Source organism: Ceratotherium simum, chromosome 4, assembly GCF_057802395.1.
Source record: "Ceratotherium simum simum isolate JZ-2026a chromosome 4, ASM5780239v1, whole genome shotgun sequence".
Lineage (NCBI taxonomy): Eukaryota > Metazoa > Chordata > Mammalia > Perissodactyla > Rhinocerotidae > Ceratotherium > Ceratotherium simum.
The window spans coordinates 24,002,746-24,022,270 of NC_141903.1; the positions used below are offsets into that span (position 1 = coordinate 24,002,746).

Below are 19,525 nucleotides of genomic sequence, written 5' to 3' on the forward strand. Positions count from 1 at the left end.
ATAGTTGACTCCTTTTTTCTCTCTGCCTCATGTGCTGCCTGATTTTAGATTTATCCTCCTCCACCCCTGCACAGCTGGATCATAAGCAACTGAAGGGCAGGGGTTGGATCCTCAACTTTGATTCCTTGACAGCCCTGAAAGTATTAGGCACTCAACAATGTTCCTTGGATTGAACACAAAATTGAAAATAAAATTCACTTTAGATGCCAAATATTTGTTCTCTGCTTATATCCCCCCACTGTGTTCCCCAAACTAGTATATTAATAGAGATTTGCATGTGCTGTGTGAGTTTATTATAGAGAGCATTAGACCTCTATCAGCATATATTTGAAAAAGAGATTAATAAGATCATCAACAATACACCTCATAAATCACTCTGAAAATTGCCAAAGTAATTTCTTAGTATCTCCTTTTTTCTTCCAAGAGATTCCACCTCTTCTAATGACTTATCTAAATTGACAGCTCTAATTAGCAGTCATGAAAACTCAAGCTTTTAAAGCTATGGCAGATTAGAAAAGAATTTTCCAGAGATGTGATAAAACTTCTTCCCATAAGGGATGTCATGTGTCTCACTGGTTGGGTTTAGGTGAGAAAGGGAAGCTTGTGGGAAAGAGGATGAAGTTGGGAAAAGATTAAGAGGGGAGGACATGTGTCTGAGGGACCTGTCTGGTCTCCAGGGACTGAGCAGGTCACTTGTCATTTCCTGCAAGTGTGCTCTCGATCCAGTGGGATTGTCAGGGAAAGGCCTATATCATTTTACATCTTACAGCTCTGTGTCCTGATGTAACCCAGAAGCTGAACCCTGGCCCAGACTGGAAGCCCAGCTTGTTCTCAGTCTGCAGGGATTTAAGGACTCAATGTTGAATCAGCTTGGATGTCACTCATTGACATTTATTTGACAGATACTTATCAAGTACCTTCTGTGTGCAGGACCTTTTTCTGACAATACTTCCCAGGCTTGCCAGAAGAAGGACCTTCTAAGCTGAGACCTGAAGAATGAGTTCATCAGGGAGAGGTTGTGTGTAGGGAAGGTTATTATAGGCAGAGAAAATAATAAGAATCAAAGATATGAGAGTGAAAGAGATAAATGGTCCCCCCAGTGGAGGAACAGCAGAGGGATACAATAGAGACCTTGCTGGGGAAAGTGCAGCATAATGGGAAATGAGGCTGAGGAAGAGGCCATGCAGGATCCTGGATGACTGGCAGAAAGACAGTGAGGGATGGAAAGCGGGGGGGGTGGTGGTGGTGGTGACATGAGCCAATTCACATATTTTGAGAAATCACGCTACCTCACAGAGTGGAGAATGGATTGGGGTGAGATAGCAACAAGAACAGAGGCATGGAGATGAATAGGCAATATTACAGGAGCCAGGATCAGAGGTGATGAGCACCTAGGCCACATGGCAGCACCAAGGATGGAGAAAAAGGGAAGAGACTTAAGTAGATTTAGGAGGCAGAATTTCTGTTTGAAGATTGAGTGGATATAGAGGGTGAAGGAGAGGGCTCACTAATTTTTGAGGGCTCCATTTTTTGAGTGACTATTTTGTGTCAGACATTCTATAAGATGTTTATGCTTATTCCTCATCACATGCTAGGAGGGAAGTAGTATTTAGCTCCATTATTATGCATGGGGAAACTGAAGCTTGGCAATGTTAGATATCTTCCCATCAACACACAGCTAGTGTGAGCCCAGAGTTTACCTTTAAGCCCTAGGTTATCCTATCTCCCTACTCTTATCTCCCAGGTTTCTGGTTGTGGCATCTCAGAAGAGAATTTTCTGAGATGGGGAACACTAGGAAAAGCAAATATTCTGGTAGGATCTTTCCTACAATTGCTGGTATAGAACCAGCTACCACACCGCCATGCACATTATCTACAACCTTGCATTTCCCAACCTGTAGGAACGTCCACCGTTTCCTCTTTCCACATCCTGTCTGGATGGGTGCTCAGCCTGAGTCCCTGTTCCTCAGGTGCTGTTCATGGGGAGCTGGGTCTTCCCTGTTCCTGTCCCTCAGCCCCTGTTTAGTACCCTGGTAGGGATGGGGGCCCTGTCTCCACCCTTCCTTTAGCTTCTTAGCAGTTAACATTTAAATTAATAATGGAAATCTTCCTCGGAATGAGAAGTAGGGTAGGCACCAGGGGGAGAAAAATGCCTGAGATAAAAGAGGAAGAGAGATACCTGGTATATTAGAGCTGTTGACTTGGGAACAGCTGTGTTAACCATGGACAAGGTACCTACTTCGTTTCAAGTCTGTTTCCCCATCTGTATGTAAAACACAAGAGGAGGGATAATGCTTGCCTGCCTCATCGTTGTTGCAAAGAACAAACATAATAATAGATGACTATATTTTGAAAAATCAAAACAGTCCTTGCAAAGGAGAAGACTTCAAGTTCTGATATCACAAGTTAGAATCAGAGACACAAGTGCTAGAAGGTACTTCAGGGATCATCAAGGTCATCCTGATTATTTTACAGGTGAGAAAAACCAGGCTGAGGCTCAGAGAGATCACATGACTTTTCCCAAAGTCACCCTCAAAATTAACGTTGGAGCTAGGTTTAGAAGGCAAATCCCTGATCTCAAGCTGAGAGTTTTTTCTACTGTATTGCTTTGGAAGGATAGCACAGTAACCGACCCAGTGGGTTTTAGAGTCAGATCACGGGGGTTTGACCCCCAGCTTTGCCACTTATTAATTGTGTGATCTTGACCAATTTATGTAATCTTGAACCTCATCTTTTTCATCTGTAAAAATGGAATAGTTTTAATTGCTAACTCAAAGAGTTGTTATGAAGATTAAATGAGATAATGCTTGCAGAATACTGGTTAGACAGTGAAAGTGATTATTATTATGATTAAGATCATATGTTGCATCTTTGTCATATGTCACCACCCTTATTCTCCCAATTGAAGAGTGACCTACTCTGAACTTCAGAGGTTTCCAACCCAACCCAATACATCCCTGACCTTAATTTAGTCTCCTTCGTATTTTACTGATAGAATCAAAGGTAAGGGCAGAGAGAAGACCATTCCCTAATGATTCCGAATACTTTCTCCAGCCTACCCCAAAAGCCTACCCATGACTGTGATTATTTATCTTAGTTCAACGCCTGGTCAAGAGGCTGTGTGTATACCTTGTTCTAGCCTAGCTGAATATTTTAAGAAAATACTGAAGAGAGTGGAGGGGGAGATGGAGTTTGATTGATGTAGAATTAGAGGGTCCATCCTGTTTTCTCAAGGAAATCCTTATTTAGAGGTGTGAAGGGACTGGAAAATTCAGAGAACTCAAAAGTATGATCAGATCTCACTCTAGGGAATTGTACTTTACACCATTAAAGATAATATTCAGGATGAGACTATCTCTCAAATTTAAAGCACCAAAGGAGAATGAAGCTTCTTTGAGTCCAGGGAGATGTCATTAAAATGAGTTCTGGGTTCAGCCACCCCAAACTATCAGAGATCATACACAAGGCTAGAGGTGGGCTTGTCCCCTTGATAAACAAGAACTATAAATCACTATCACAATGGCTTTAATCACATCTTGACTATGTGCAAAAGGCTCTTGCCTCTGCCCAGGTTCCCCGTCCAACTTCAGTCTTTGTGAATTTTAATTAAAGGTCTCAGTTTGCTTACATTTCTTCTCTTCTCTTATGGAAATGATTGCAGAGGGGCGTAACATACTAGTGTATACATATGAATTTCTGATAAGAAGACATAGAAATTTGAGGTCAGACTTTTTATAGAAAGAATTATACAAATAACTATATTATAGGCCTGTTCCAGTTTACTAAACACAGTGAATTCCATTAGTTCATAATTCTTGCCACAACCCAGTGTCCAATTTCCTATCTTCTCCTTACTTGATCTCATGGCAACCACTCACATAGGTGTTGGTGCCATCCTCTTTGATATACTCCCTTCATTTGGTTTCTAGGACACCAGACTCTCCTGGTTTTCCTCTTCCCTCAATGGCTGCTGCTTCTCAGTCCCTTCTGATAGCTCTTCTTGACCCCTAAAAGCTCAAGGGTCTAGGGCTTGGATCTCTCTTCTTCACTATCTAGATTCACCCGTAAGGTAACCTCATCCAGTCCCATGGCTTTAAACACCATATGTCCATGATTCCTAAAATGTTGATGTCCAGTCTGGACCTTCTCCCTCACCTCCAGACTCAAGAGCCTATTCCATATTTCCTCTTGGATGTCTACTAGACATCTCACACCTAACATGTTTCAACCTGAACTCTTGATTTCTCTACATTCCACATTTGTTCCACCACAAATGTTCTCCATCTCAGTAAATGGCATCACCATTCTTTTAGTTATTGAGACCTAAAACATTAACTGCTCTCAATCCCTCACACCCCATTTCCAATCCATCAGAAATCCCATTGGTTCTACCTTCAAAATAAGTCTGGGTCAGACCACTTCTCACCAACTCTACAGCTGTCACCCTACTGCAAGCCCATCATTTCCTGTCTAGACTAATTCAATATCCTCCTAACTGGTCTTCCTTCTTTAAATCTGTAATAGTCTGTTCTCTATGCCAGAGCTTGTGGGGTTTATCCACCTCAAAACTATTTATATTTTGGGCTAGGTAACTCTTTGCGGTGAGAGGATGGCCTATCCGTTGTAGGGTGTTGAGCAGCATCCCTGGCCTGTACCCATTAGACTCCAGTAGCCTCCCTCTCCCCGTTTTGCCAACCAAAAATGTCTCCAGACCTTGTCAAATGTCTCCTGGGGAACAAAACAATCCTTGAGTGAGAACCACTGAGTTAGCAATCCTTTAAAAATGTAAATCAGATCAAATCACTACCCAGCTCTATATTTCCCAATGGTGGTTTCTGGGGGCTAGGGGAGGGGGAAGTGGAGAGTTTCTAATCAAGTGGCATAAAGTTTCAGTTAAGTAAGATGAATAAGCTCCAGAGATTTACCATACAACATTGTACCTATAGTCAACAATAATGCATTGTACACTTGAAAATTCAAGAGGGTAGATCTTGTGTTAAGTGTTCTTATCACAATAAAATAAAAATAAAATAAAATAAAATAAAATAAAAATAAAATAAATAAAAAAGATCCAAGTCCCTGACAATGGCTCACAAGGCATTTTCTGTTCCTCCTGCCTGAAATACCCTTCCTTGCCTTTTTACTTGGGTAATATCTACTCATCTTTCCAGTTCTAGCTTAAATGCAACTTCCTCTAGGAAGCCTTCCCTGGCCTATACCCTAATCTGGATTTAGGTCCCTTCTCCATGCTCCCATGATATCCTGCTCTTCCTCTTACATAGTACACATAGCACTGCATTGTAATTGCCTGGTTACTGGACTGTGAACTCCTTGAGGGCGGGAATGTGCCTTCCTTATCACTGTATCCCTCTCTTGAGCATAGCACAGGGCCTAGAGCAGTGCATTTAAGTAACTATATGGTGGACTGATTCAAGTTGCAAACTGAGCCTGGCCTGCATACACGTAGGGATATGATATCCACCTTGGCTGCGACCCTGGAAGCCAATACAACTAGGAAGCTAGATACTAGCATGTCTTAGCAATTTTCGTTTTTTGTTCAGTTGTTCCACAATTACTCTGGTGAAACATCAAGGACAATCTCTGTTCTTAGAGAAATCCTTGGTAAGAGGAAACCCTCATTCAGCAAATACTTACTGAGCATGTGCTATGAGCCAGACACTAGGCTAGATGCCAGACACCTGCTGGTGGATAGGATGTTACATACACAGGAGTTGTGGAGTTTACATTCCAGCATGGGTGATGGTCATTTAGTGCATAAAAATGCAATAAGTTACTTAATTGCCATTGTGAACATTCGGGAAAGTAGGGGCAGAGGAGGGAAACATGCAGGTAGAGAAAATGAAAAGCAAATGTCTTGAGCTAAAAAGGCAATGCATGGAGCATTTCACGAACTAAAAGGAGGCTACTGTGGCTGCAGCACAAGAGGGAGGCAGAGAGAAGTGCTCCAAGGTTGGAGAGACAGGCAGGGGCCAGAACAGATAGGCCCTTCACCTTCTCCCCATGCCACCCCACAATCCCAGAAACTATCTCCAATGGCTTCACTCTTAGGCTACATGCTCCATATTTATTACTTTTTTAGAACTGTGAGCTTGCCCTTCTCCTCACTTGAACCACTTTTCCTTCCCCCATCATTGAAGTCTTATTCATTCTTCAATACCAAGCTCAGAGCTTTCCTCCACCACGAAGAATAAGAACTCCAAGAGCCACAACCAACAAGAAGTGAAAAATGGCACAGATGTGATTGGGGAATAGTGAACGGTTCAGCTTAAACTGGACAACAGACGCTTTTCTAGGGAGTTCAGGTCAGAACATGACAGATCTTGGCATTTCTAAGTGATTTATAAGGGAGACAGTATAAAGGGCGTTTAAGAACATACACTTTGGATGTAGTCAGACCTGATTTAAAATCTGGGCTCCCTACTTTATTAGCTTTGTGACCTAGAGGAAGCTCACTCACCTCTTTGAATCTCAGTTGTTTTTTTTAAAGCAGGGGTAATTAAACTTACCTCATAGGTATCGGCTTGTTACAGACTAACAGAGGGTTGTTAAGGATTTAAATAGACAATGCATGCAAGGCACTTACAATAGTGTCATGCCATGGTAAGTGTTAAACAAATGTTGTCATCGTTAATATTATCATCATCATCCTTCTCATTCTTTTTAAATTAAATTGTAAGTTCATTAAATGAGATAACGTGCAAATCCTAGCACAATGTATATCTCACGGTAAATTATCAATAAATGCAAGTTTCTTCTTTTCCTCCAATCTCTTTTATAAACAAGGACCATGTCTTTCATTTCTTTTGCAGGTACTTGGTGAGCCCTCAATCAATATTCATTGAACACTGAATAAATATTGTTCTCCCCTCTACTATCTAGCACTGTGTTATGTACATTGTTGAAGGCTAATGGTATTCTGGATAATCTTTGCATTTTTACTTTTCAAACTCAGAATGGGACTAGGAAGAAAACCTGGGGCCAAATTTATATAAAATACCTTAAGGTAAGGAAGATCTTAATAGCTGGAAAAAGACTTGGTATGGCAACTGTTTTTCTATTCTCATTCAACTTTTAAGAAAATATTAATGGAATTACAGGGAAATGGATCTAATTTAACTCCAACTGCCCCACTGCGGAGGATGACTCAAAGGACCGAATGACCAGCAACTGTGGTAATTTGAGGGAAACTGAGGTGATCACAGAACCACCGGGTCTTTGTTTAATGTTCCATTTGCTAAGGAGGAATAACTCTTCTTGAGTCTTTAAAAGTAACTCAAATTTGCTTCACTTACTTGATTTCCCTTGAGAGAGGTGATCTGGCAAAGGAAAATGCTGTAAAACACTTGCCTTTTCAGATTCTTCTGGGTCCCTTAATACAGGCATCCTCTGAGTTGAGATACTGAAACCCATGAAAATCAAGTTTGGTACAACAGACACTTAGGAGATCTTTATCAAAGACTACACTGATTTAAATACCACACTCCCCTGACGCAGTTAGATCAGAATTTAATTAGCCCAAACTTGATTGTTCATATAGCTTTCCAGGAATGGCTCTATCTCAAAGTAAAGTCCATTTCTATTATCACTTTATTTTAATTGACATTTACAGAAAATGAAGAATTTGGTGTCATATGAATAAAGTCTCTGTTGTCTGCTCTTTATCAAGTAATGAAGTAGCAGTAACCAGCCTAGTTAACATAATACAACATATAATTTCTGCAGTAATTCACATGGTTTATATCAGTGGCTCGCAAATATGCTCCACTGACTTTCTTTGGTCTCACAAGAGTAAAATAGGGATTATGGTGAGTTCAGATTATAGGGCCCAGAGAGTCAGGCCAACTCACTGGGAGCTCTCCAAGGTCCTGGTGTCTGCAACTGTATCCACTTTGTCTACTGACCAGAGCACTATAGCGTGGATTCCCCTTACTTCTGCTTGAGATTGCTCACGCTCTGTATGGCATGTCACAAGGCAGCTCTGCAAATGTTTTTGTTTTCTTATCAGCAACCTTAGTGACACTGCTGGACGTCCATGAGTGCCATATACAGACATGGAACATTTATGGAATGACTGCCATACACCAGGCCTTCTGCTGGAAACTAGAATGTAGAGATGAGTAAAAATTGGGCCCTGCTCTTAGGGAGCTCACATTCTAGTTGAGGAAAAGAGAGAAATTGTAGAATCACAGACAATGTCCTGAGAATTAGTAGAAATACATGAAAAATACGTGGGAGTTCTAAGGCAAGAGCTATCGACTATCCCAGCATGTAGAGTGGAGGAGATCAGGAAAGATTCTTCTGAGGAAATGATATTTGAGCAGGGTTCTAGAGAATGAGTCCACTGGACTGAGAAGTGATGGGATCAACTCTCCAGGCAAAGGGACAGAGAGGTGAAAATTCAAAGAGGCTCCGGGAGTTTGGAATGGAACAGAACATAAGAGAGGCCAGAATATAGGAGAGGTAGAGATAGAGATAAAGAGGCAGGAGAGGGAGGAAGAAAGAGATACAGATGAGGCTAGGAAAGTAGAGGCCAGATTTTAAAAGACTTTGAAGGCCACATTAATAGGCTTAGGCTTTATCCTGCAGTGTTGGGAAAGAATTCGAGTTTGATCAAAGTGGGTAAAGGGCTAGATTTGAAGTGTGCAGAGCAGACTTTAGGGAGAGAGCCCGGAAGCAGAGGACTTCTCACTTGAACCTTGTCTCTAGGTACATCTGGCCTCATGACTGACAAAGCCCTGTGCGCTAGTTACCTCAGAGTCTGAGATCTAAACCCTCAAATGGCTAAAGCTAGGTCACAGCACTCTGGATGACTTGGCTGAGTCAGAGCAGTTGCAGTCTAATATAAGGGGAAAGAATGGATCATACCATTGAAATATAGGTGGTGTTCATCAGTACCTCCTCCCTCCTAACTACCCAGAAGCTAGTCTGATACCATATCATCTCCTTTTTGGATTAATGCAACAATATGCTGCCTACTGGTTTTCTTCCCAGGCTACCAAATAGCACCCAATTAAGCATCTCAAAAGAAAATTGTCAGCCCATCACTCTCCTATTTATGAACTTACTGATTTACTCTTCATTTCCTATCTAATATTCAGTCCTTTGCCTGGTTTTCAAAACCCTTTATAATTTGATAATACTTTCCTATCTATTTTACTTCCTACATCTCTCCATCATGCCTTCTTCATCAGGCCATGACTATTTTTATTCTATATTTATACCCATACTGTTCAACTTTTCTTATGTCTACCAGTATAAAAATGTATTGATAAATGAAAATCACAAATAATATTTATTCATTCATTTCTTCACTCAACATATATCCATCAAGGCTCTGTGGTAGGTGCTGGAGTTATAGTGGCGGGTCCTTACCCTCGTGGAGCTCAGAATCAGCCCAGAGCTTTAGTACTCAACGTGGCTCTTGGACTAGCAGCATTGGCTTCACCTGGCAGTTTGCAGAAATAAAAATATTATGCCCCACCCAAACCTACTGAATTTGAACCTCATTTTAACAAGATCACTAAATAATTTTTATGCACAAAAAATGTCAGAAGCAATGGTCTTATCTAGGAGATAAGTATTGAAAAGGCAACTGTAATAGCATGTGAAGGCTGCTATGATGCTGAAAGACAGGGAGAAGAGAGCACCATGTGTTGAATGCTCAATTATTTAACAGGCATTTTTTTTTCACCAAATTAATTAGGAAATAATGATGTGTGTGTGTGTGTGTGTGTGTGTGTGTGTAGAGACCACAGGCTATTCTCCTTGGGAATCTCCCTCTCACCTACCCCAGTCCTGAGTCCCCTATAGGTGCCTAACATGTACTTTTGCTAACACTGATTGATTGAATTGTTTACAGAAGTACTCAAACAAATTTGAGGGTTTTAGAGGTTTCAGTAAATGATGGAATTTTTCATTTTTTGCTGAGACAGTTTTGATTTACTGAATGTGGGGGTTTTGTTTTGCTGCAACAGAAAGGGAGCGTTGTTTATCATTTTCAAAGCCATAGTGTTTCACCACAGTTGACGTAAGCAGGGGTGGAAAATTCACAAGATGAAATGGAACCAAATTTTGCACAGAACAGTTTTTGCTCTGTGGTTCAAGACTATGGATGAGTTTGCTTTTTCTGTGAGTTATTTTTACTTTTATCGTGTGCAGAGAGCTGGGTGATTCACCAGTCAGTCAATACCCTTACTTTAACTGCCTCATCACATCCATTACTAAGTAATACCCTTAGACTCAACTGTCACAAAACATGCTATCTGAAAAAAATCTACATTTTTTACTTGTTTATCTTTTTTATGGTGTGCCAATTCAATCCACAGCTTTCTTCACACATTGAGTTGAGACTAAGAGTCAACAAAAGCAACTATGTTTTTAATGTGCAACAAATCCTTTTTTATTCCCCACTATCTTCTATCTCATTTGACATGCAATTTTTTTCTTTTAGGTTAATTTAAATGAAAGAGAATTAATCCTTATCCACCTTTGCTCTGGCAGTCTCTAGAGTTTTGCATGCTCCATGTTTGGATAATAAAGGATGCCTTTTCTACTCACAAGTGTCCTGAGTTTTATCTATAACTTTTAGGTATTTTGAAACACTGTCTAGAAAATCACTGACTGAGTCTCAGCTGTTGATTTGTTCTAGAGCTTTGAGAAGAACCACAATCATTGCTGCTCCAACAGAATCATAGTATCTCACAGTTAGAAAAACACTGCTGACATGATCTCATACAAGACTCTCTTCTACACCACCACCACCTGCAATGGAATCATCCAGCCTCTGTTTCAGCACCCATGAGCAAGCTTCTCCAGACATCTGGTTACTAGTTATCAAGACGTTATAAAGCTATAGTAATTAAGATAGGGTGGTATACGGGAAAGAATAGAAAAGTATATCAATAGAATCAAGAGTCTAGAAACAGACCTACATGTATTTGGTGACCTGATTTATGAGAAAGGGCAGGCAGTGGGAAAAAGGATGGCCTTCTCCACAAGTCATGCTAGTTCAATAGGATATCCATTTGCAAAAAAAAAAAAAAAAAAAAAAATCTTGAGCCTGTACCTTGCCCATATCTATAGGACCCATACATCTAAATGTGAAAGGTAAAATTTCAGAGAAATCATAGAAGAATATCTCCATGACTTTGAGGTAGGCAAAGACTTCTTAAGCAAGACACAAAGAGTACTAGCCATACAGGAAAACACTTGTTAAATGGACCACATTACGACTGTATATTTCTGTTCATCATACCACATCATCAAGATAGTGAAAAGACAAACCACAGAATAGAAGATATTGATCATACAGACATCTGAAAAAGGATGTGTATCAAGGATACATAAAGAATGCTTGCACAACAATAAGAAAAAGACAACCTAACAAAAAAATTGGTATGAGATTTACAAAGGTACTTCGTAAAAGAGGCTATACAAGTGGCTAATAAACATAAAAAAGGTACTAGTCATCAGGTAAATGCAGATTAAAACCATAATGTGATATTATAACACACCCACTTGCTAAAATGAAAAAGGCAGATGTGGAGCAACTGGAACTCATGTATGTTGCTGATGAGAGTACAAATTTGTTTTCAGAAACAGTTTGGCAGAATCTATAACGGGAAATAATGAATAACGTGGCCTAGTAATTCCTCTCCTAGGTAGATACCCAACATAAATTCACGTTTGTTCATCAAAAGACTTTTTACATGAACATTTATAGCAGCATTATTTCTAATGGCCTTACACTGGAAACAACCAAAATGTTTATCTGCAAAGATAGTCACACTTCTGGATTTATTTATGGATAAATAAATTGTGGTATATCTATAAAATGAAATACTACACAACAATGAGAATGAATGGTCTACAGCTACACGTGATAGCATGGATGAATCTCACAATATAATATTGAACAGAAAGAACCAGTCACAAAAGAGTATGTACTGTATGATTCCACTTACAAAACTCAAAAACAGCTCAGTGAGTAAAATTAATCTATGATGTCAGAAGTCAGGATAGTGGTTACTCTTGTAGGGAGAAAGGGACGAGAAGAGGTGCCTGAGATTCTGGTAGTACTCTATGTCTCAATTTGAGTTCTGATTACACAGGTGTTTTCACTTTAAGAAAATTGAGCTGTATATTTATGATGTGCAGTTATTTATTTGTGTGCTATACCTCAATACAATTAAAGGAATAAAATCAATTGTGTGTCAAAGGGGGAAGATATGAGGAAAACCTAACTCCAATTAAAATCTTATTTTCTTCAGTATGTTATATCCAATTTAAGAGGGAAAAGCCCATTGACTAAAAAAGAGGTTGAAGTTTTTAAAAAATAAACTATGAGTCTTCTCTACATGAGTATGAAAATTCTCCTTTCCCTTTTGAGTTCTGATGTAGCAGATATTGTGAAATGTAAGAGTCACTGGCTTTGTAGGAAGCCTGATGGATTTGCTTGTGGTTTAATGTTGTGTCTGCCCTTTTTCCCTCTCCAGCCAGATGGATGGATGAGGACTGACCTTCTACCAACATCCATCTCTCCCTTTGGGGTCACTTATGGATGGCACTTGGGACCCAAGATACTCCTGAGCTTTGTAAGTTCACTGTTCCTTGTGTCTTAGTCTTATCTCCCCAATTAGACTATAAACATCACGTAAGCAAAGACCTGGCATTTCTTATTTATGTGTATTCTCCATCGTACTAAGGAGAGGACTGACCACAGGGGCTCAGTAAACACTTTCCATTGTAGAATGTCAGATCATTCAGACTGCGAAATCTGAGGTCTGGGAAGAGAAGTGACTTGCCCAAGGTCACTGGGCCACAGTTATATCTTCTGACTCCTGTCCTTGTCCAGCCAGGCTCCCTACAAAACCTTGGTGAGGAAAAACAAACCAGGCCCCTTTTGTTCTGTTCCCCTTGGCTCCACTTCTCAGTGCAGGGATGCAAAGGCACAGCAACTCAATTTTGCTAACTCTGGTTGTTCTTTGCTGATTCACTGAACAAATACTGCCTAAACATGAGGACCCTTGGCTATGGGGAGCAGGAACAATACATATAGTCTCAGAAAAGCAAAGATGGTGACTTGGCTCATTTCAGTGCTCAGATCTGCAAAATAAGAAGACATCAAGCTCTCGCCCTCCTCCTGTTTCTTTTCATTTGTCTCCAGGGATTTTGATGAAGTTCAAGGCCCTACATATCCAGAAAGGTGTTGAAATCTAAACATCAATCTTTTGAAAAATTGCTCATTGTTTGTTAAGGGTCACTTGAATTATTTTCAACAAAAATGCTTCACCTAAGTCTGGATTATAAAATGCTCCATGTTAATTGAACCTGCTATGTGAACTCTCTCAACCTTGGTTTCCCCAAGTATAAAATGAGATGATTAGACAAGAAACTACCCAACTTTTAAGGCTCAATTCTGTAGATTCATGAGGGGTCTAATCTATAGATTTATTAACTTAAATAATTGCTAGCAACTGTTATGGACATGGAATATTAATAAGTAGTGACTACACATTAATAAGCACTGACTATAAATGTCATATATATGTGTATATATCTCTACTTGGAGAGAGAGAGAGAAAGAATGAATGAATATATGCCTTTTATTGAGTACTTATTACATATTGGGCACCATGCTAAGTACTTTAAATACTTTATCTTATTTAATCTTCACAACGATTCCAAAAACTATTATCTTTACCTTTACATAAGATGTGGCAGATTGTATTTTCCAAATATGCCACAACAACCTCTCTCATTCCACGTGTTCTTCTTACCATGTGATTTTGACATTTGCCCTACTAAACAGTAGAATATACGTTCCTTCCCTTTTGATATGGCTGGGCTTGTGACTATGGCAGAAGTCACACTATGTGACTTCTGAAGGTGGGTCAAGAAAGGTGATACAGCTTCTACCTGCTTCTCCTTGGTCCCTTGTTCTTGGACCCCAGCCATCACACTGAGTGAGTGAGCCTTCAGATAATTCCATCCCCCAGTTGCCATGTCATCCACAGCCTTCTAGTTTTTCCATCTGAAGTTCTGGACATCTTTACACAGGGACAAGCCATCCCACTGTGCCCCTTTCCAGATTTCCTAACCCACAAAATCCATGAGCATAATAAAATGGCTGTTGTTTTACGCCACAAATTTGGGGTGGCTTGTTATGCAGAAATAGGGGCTCTAAGTTGCAAAGCCAGATGCCCTGGGTCACACAGAGAATTAGTGTAAGAGGCAGAATTAAGCCCAGGTCTAACGCCAGAGCTCATGCCCTGCATATTTACAAGTCCTGCAAAACTAGTATCTGTCACTCTGGGATACAGAGAAAACCATCGTAATACTGACCACTAAGAAACAAAGCCAGGTGCCCAGGAGATCAGGAGGGGACTAGTGGGCAGTGTGGTTTGGCAGGGAAGGGTCGCTGCCCAGGAGATGTGTTTTGCTAGGGAAGCAGGCAGGAGCTCAGATCCAGTTCCTATTCAGGCTTGAACTGAGAAACAACCCGGGGATGGAATGAGTGATGCTGCCAATATCCTCGAGTCATAACACTGCACCTGGCAGTCTTCCTCCTCCTCCTGGGAATAGCCTGTGGACTTCCCTCTGGCCGGTGCTGGGCTAGGAGTATAGCCAGATAAGAAGATGCAAGTCAGTGAGTCTCAGAAAGCTCTTAGCAGAGAATAAACGATTGGTGGGAGGCCAGGGACAAAGTGGAAAAGAAGGGAAGTCATTAACCCAAAAGAAGGGAAAGAAAATTAAGATTTTTTTAAACTCCTGGTATATGCTAGGCACTAGGCGACACACTTCAGCCTCCATTTGCTCCCGTATTCTTGTAAGAATCCTGTGACATTAGTATAAATAGCCCCTTTTTTAAAGTTGAGGAAGCTGAGGCTTGCAGGTAAGTTCCTGGCTCAAGTCTTACAGCTGATAACTGCTGGACTAGGATTCAAACCCGGGGCTGTCTGAATAATAGGATACTCAATCTCAAAGCACAGTCATTTCCCCTTCTTGGTTTGGGCTCCCCCCATCCCCCTGACCACCTTACCTAGAGCACCTCTGTAAGTCTAGCTTTATCCCTTGGGACCAGCTCAAGTCTCTCCTTTTCTACTAAGCTAGCCCAGATCATTTCTCTCTTTCCTACCTATTGACTATAAAACCTGTACTTGGGAATTATTCAAATACACATTCTGCTTTATTATCTACTTTTTTTCTTGTATCTTGGTTCTTCTACTGACTTGCAAAACTAGAGGTCTGAACTCATGTTTCTTGCTTCACATCTACCATAATGCTTAGTGTTGTGCCCGAGGCCAGGTTTAGATCCTGGAAAGCGTTCAGTTAAAACATTTGATTGATTAATCCTCTCATATTTGTAGAAATACATACCTACAATAACCAGACCCTTTTGTTTTTCTGATCCAAAGAGACAGAAATGGCTGGTAACACTTCTTCCCCTTCTTGCTGCTGGAATATGGACACAATATGGCAGCCACCATCTTGTGAACATGAAGGAGAGGCCAAGAGAATCACAGAACAGCTGATCCTGGTTTCACTGAACCAGGACCCACTGTGTGCCTCCACTTTCCTTATAATGTAAGAATGATAACTCTTTATCTGTTCATATTACTGTGGTCAGATTATTTTGTTACTTGTAGACAACTGTATTTGGCCACATTTTGTTGGCTTTTGGTTAATAGACATTAACATGAACTCTGAGGATATTAAAAAGAGATAAAGCTACTTGTGTATGAGTGCAGATACAAGCAATTCAGATGGAACTTAGTTCCCCAAATTCTAAATTAGTGAGGCTTTATGATATATTCTTTAAGTAAATAGCAAGAACAATTAATTGAAGCTCATTTGAAAGGATATTTAACATATACAAGCCCTTAAAAGTACCTCCCACTATAGCACCCAGAGTGTCTAATATAGTGCTGCGCATATCAGAGGCTCATGAAACTTGCTGACTTTAACAGGAAATATGTAAACAACAGCAACAAAAGCTTCTGTTGGTGTTTGCAGTTGTCTGCCTGGTCCTGGCTCTCATCACTGCCTTAGCATCCTTGTGTTTTTGTCTGGCTGTGGTGAGATGAACTATACGCCTTTTCTCTTTAGCATATATTTCCAAGAAACATTATAATGTATATTCTGACTCTCAGGGTATTTCTACAGGCCTCTAAGCTCTGTGACTGGCCAGGGTAGGCCTGATAAGGAAGAGTCCATCTCAAGTGGATACAGCTCCTTATTCTGGTAAGTTTACTCCTATGTCTGTCAGACCCTTTAATTCAAAGTGACAAATCCTTCTTCACGGTTCCTATGAGGAGGAGCCTTAGGAATCCAGGTATTGCTGGATTGAAATGCTGGCTGTTTCTTCTTTGCCCGTGGCCTTCCCCAGAAGAGAGAAGTCCACTGGTTTTTAAATCAGGGTGAGCACCCTTTCTTCTAGTGAAGTTTTAATAGAAGCGCAATATACAAAATTGATAAAATAATAAAAAATAGCATCTGTTTTATAGTGCTTCCTATGTGCTGGCTGGATACTGTGTTGTGGATTCTATATGTATCAATCTCCTTTAAACTTCACCACAATACTTGAGGTAGGAACTAGTATTTCCATTTTGCCAGTGAAAAAACAGAGGCATAGAGTGGAGTTGTTCTATTAAAAATGGGGAGGAGGGAGGCTGGGTACGTCCCTATTCAGTCTCATCTTCACCTCAATGTCAGCTCCCAAGATACACTAGTGAAATCCTCAGAAGTCCTGGAAACACAGTTTGAAAATCCTCTTGCAGCCAGTCACAACCTCAAACACCCTCTTAGGGGCCAGCTGAGTAACAAAAGAATGAAGGCAGTCAGCTGGGGGCGGTGGTGAGGTGGGGAGTGCCTGGATCCGCTAAAGAGGGCAGCTGCCACTCAGTTTTGGATGACCATTGCCAAACTCCATGCAGATGGAACAAAAACATGCCTGGTAGAGGATTCAGCCTGTGGGCTGCCAACGTGAGACCTCTGCAGGCAAGGTGGGGAGTTTCAGGTCAGACCACAAGGGTGCCATACTTAGGAAGTAAGGTGCCCACTGGATGAAGAAATAATGGAGAAAAAACAACTCCATGGGTCTTTTCAGACACATCCCTGCTTTGATGGCCCTACATTATACTGACTAGATAGGAACCATTTCTTCCCACTGTTTATCTACTGGCATGATTTATTTTTAAGCAAGCCCTTCCCCTGCTTGGTTCTATCTACTCTTCACCATGTGTTTGCCAGTATTGGCCAAGCATCCAGTCTCACACCTCCTCTCCCACGCACACCCCTCTCCCCCGACTGTCTTCTTATTTAAAGAAAAACAAGATTATAATGGTGAATGATGAGACTATCTAAATTATACAGCAGGCAAAATGAGTGCTGAGGGACGCTCTTTAGGCAGGTTTTAGTCCATTGCTACTGAGGAATATTGGTCCTCATTGACACTCAAATGCAAAACAGACAGGTAGTAAAGATGCCTCCAGCACATGTCCACGAGGCCTTGATATTTATGCAATGATGCCCCCAGAAAGGGAGAGTGTGTGTGAATCTATCTGTAGTAGCCAATCTCTAAGCCCTGCTTCCCTGCATGCCTTAGAAACGTGGTAATCCACAAGGGACTGCCTACTGGAAAAAGAGTTTACAGACATTAAGCAACTGTAAAAGGAAATACAGTCAATGCTTATTTATCAGATAAATTGGAGGGGATTTGTGGCATCAACATTCTAGAATGTAGTTGAAAGAACATCACACACAAAGACAGGAGGTCAATAAATGTGGGAATTGGTCTAGATTGGTAGTTTTCACATTTCTTTTACCGCCCCCCCTTTCCATCCTTCCTCCTTTCTTTCTTTCTTAGCTTCAGAATCCTCTTTTCAAAAGAAAAGTATTCACGAGTCCAATATATAAAACAGACGAAAATGGAGCCACTCTGGCTCCATGTGGGGGGCTGAAACCTCCTCACTGATTTGGTCACCCCAGTACACTCAGTGCAATATCTGAGGCACCTCTGAGAAACTCCATTTTTGAACCACAAGAAACAAATTTACATCACCTTTGGAACTAGCTGATTTCCAAGGTCTTTCTCAGAACCAAGAAAAAGAGAACCCTTTTCTCTTAAGGATGAAGAAGCTGAGGTCTCCTAGGGTCAGGTGACTTGCACAGGACCACAGAGCATGCTAGGTACAACCCACTCATAATTCAGTGCTCCTTCCACCATTCAGAAGTAGTATAGGATGGTGGTCTGAATCTCAACTCCCCTAGCTAGTAGCTGTGTTACCTTGGCAAGATATTCAACATTTCTGTGGTTCCTCATTTATAAAAGGAGATAACGAGAGTCCAGCTTATGCTTCTGTGAAGATTCAATGAGATAATGCAGGTAGAGGACTCAAAACCTTGCTTGGCATATGGTAAGTTCTCGATAAATGTTAGTTATACCATACTGTCCCCCCAAACTTTCTCTGTGCCTTTCAGCTACGGAACATCAAAGTTATGATTATGCCTATTAATCTTGAGAGAACACATCAACCAGATAGCAGACAGAGCTGGCCCAGACACAGGAGGCATCCAGATAATCCACAGCACGCAATGGACAGTTGACTGTAAGCATAGTTGAAAAACTGAATACGATGAAGTTTGAGAATAATTCCTATCCCTTAACTTTCCAGTATTTGTTTTTTCTAAGAAAAATGCAGCATTGAGCAAAGGAGTTGAGAAGAGAGCTGACTCACCTGGGAGAAATGTCACATCCTTGCTGCATGAAGGCTCCCAGGGAGAACCATAAGCTGTTGAATATCCCAAATTCATTGGACTGGTCACTGGTTGTCTGGTCCCGCCCTTCCTCAAACTCTTCACTGTGCCATTCATAGGGGCTGAAGCGGCTGACCAGGAAGAGGACGACACTCACTCCAATGTAGGCAAAGACGATACACATCCAGATCTCATAAGCCAAAGGGTCGAGGAAGGAGAAGACCCCCGGCTTGGACTTCTGTGGCTTTTTTATCATGATGGAGATCCCCAAACTCATAAATGGCTTGGAAAAGTCTATCACCTCTTCCCGGACCAAGGTGATAGTTAAAGGGGCCACAGCCACATCTGCTCTCTGCAAAAAAATACAAGAAAAGAAAAAATGCAATTGAGCTCAGCAGTTCTCTGTTATTTTTCTCTTTACTGTGAATATTATTTTGTATCTTAAAGGAAGTGAGAGTTGGAAAGAACCTTAGAAGACCAACTCCTCCCACTCTCTATAAAATATTTTTGACAAATGGATGATCAGCTCAATATTTTACAGGAGAGATTATCCCACTGTTTGACAGTTCTAATTGTTATGGGAGTCTTCCTCACCTTACTAGAAAGGGGCTGTTGTGATATCTGTTGTTTTTGCCTACCCAGCAGCCATGCCTCCTTCCTCTGGTAGAAGAACCACTGCTGCCTCACTCTCAGTCCTTTTGTTCAAATGGGGCTGATCATCCTGGTTACATGGTGAAGCGTATGACCT

The 19,525-nt window shown here is 40.9% G+C and overlaps 1 protein-coding gene and 1 long non-coding RNA gene across 4 annotated transcripts in view; one reads left to right on the forward strand and one right to left on the reverse strand.

Annotated features, from left to right (window-relative positions):
• LOC147917215 (uncharacterized) overlaps nt 1-18,629 on the forward strand; it is a 192,995-nt gene extending 174,366 nt beyond the window's left edge. For both annotated transcript variants that reach the window (XR_015551928.1, XR_015551929.1), the window contains 6 exons: nt 6,831-7,024; nt 7,119-7,193; nt 12,516-12,614; nt 15,438-15,606; nt 16,186-16,263; nt 18,502-18,629. This is a non-coding gene — a long non-coding RNA (uncharacterized LOC147917215). The remainder of the gene's footprint in view (nt 1-6,830; nt 7,025-7,118; nt 7,194-12,515; nt 12,615-15,437; nt 15,607-16,185; nt 16,264-18,501) is intronic.
• The window catches only part of GRIA1 (glutamate ionotropic receptor AMPA type subunit 1), a 294,076-nt gene that overhangs the window by 61,206 nt on the left and 213,345 nt on the right, over nt 1-19,525 (reverse strand). For both annotated transcript variants that reach the window (XM_004428620.3, XM_004428621.3), the window contains exon 11: nt 18,759-19,129. In XM_004428620.3, coding sequence (XP_004428677.1) covers nt 18,759-19,129 — 371 coding nt within the window. The remainder of the gene's footprint in view (nt 1-18,758; nt 19,130-19,525) is intronic.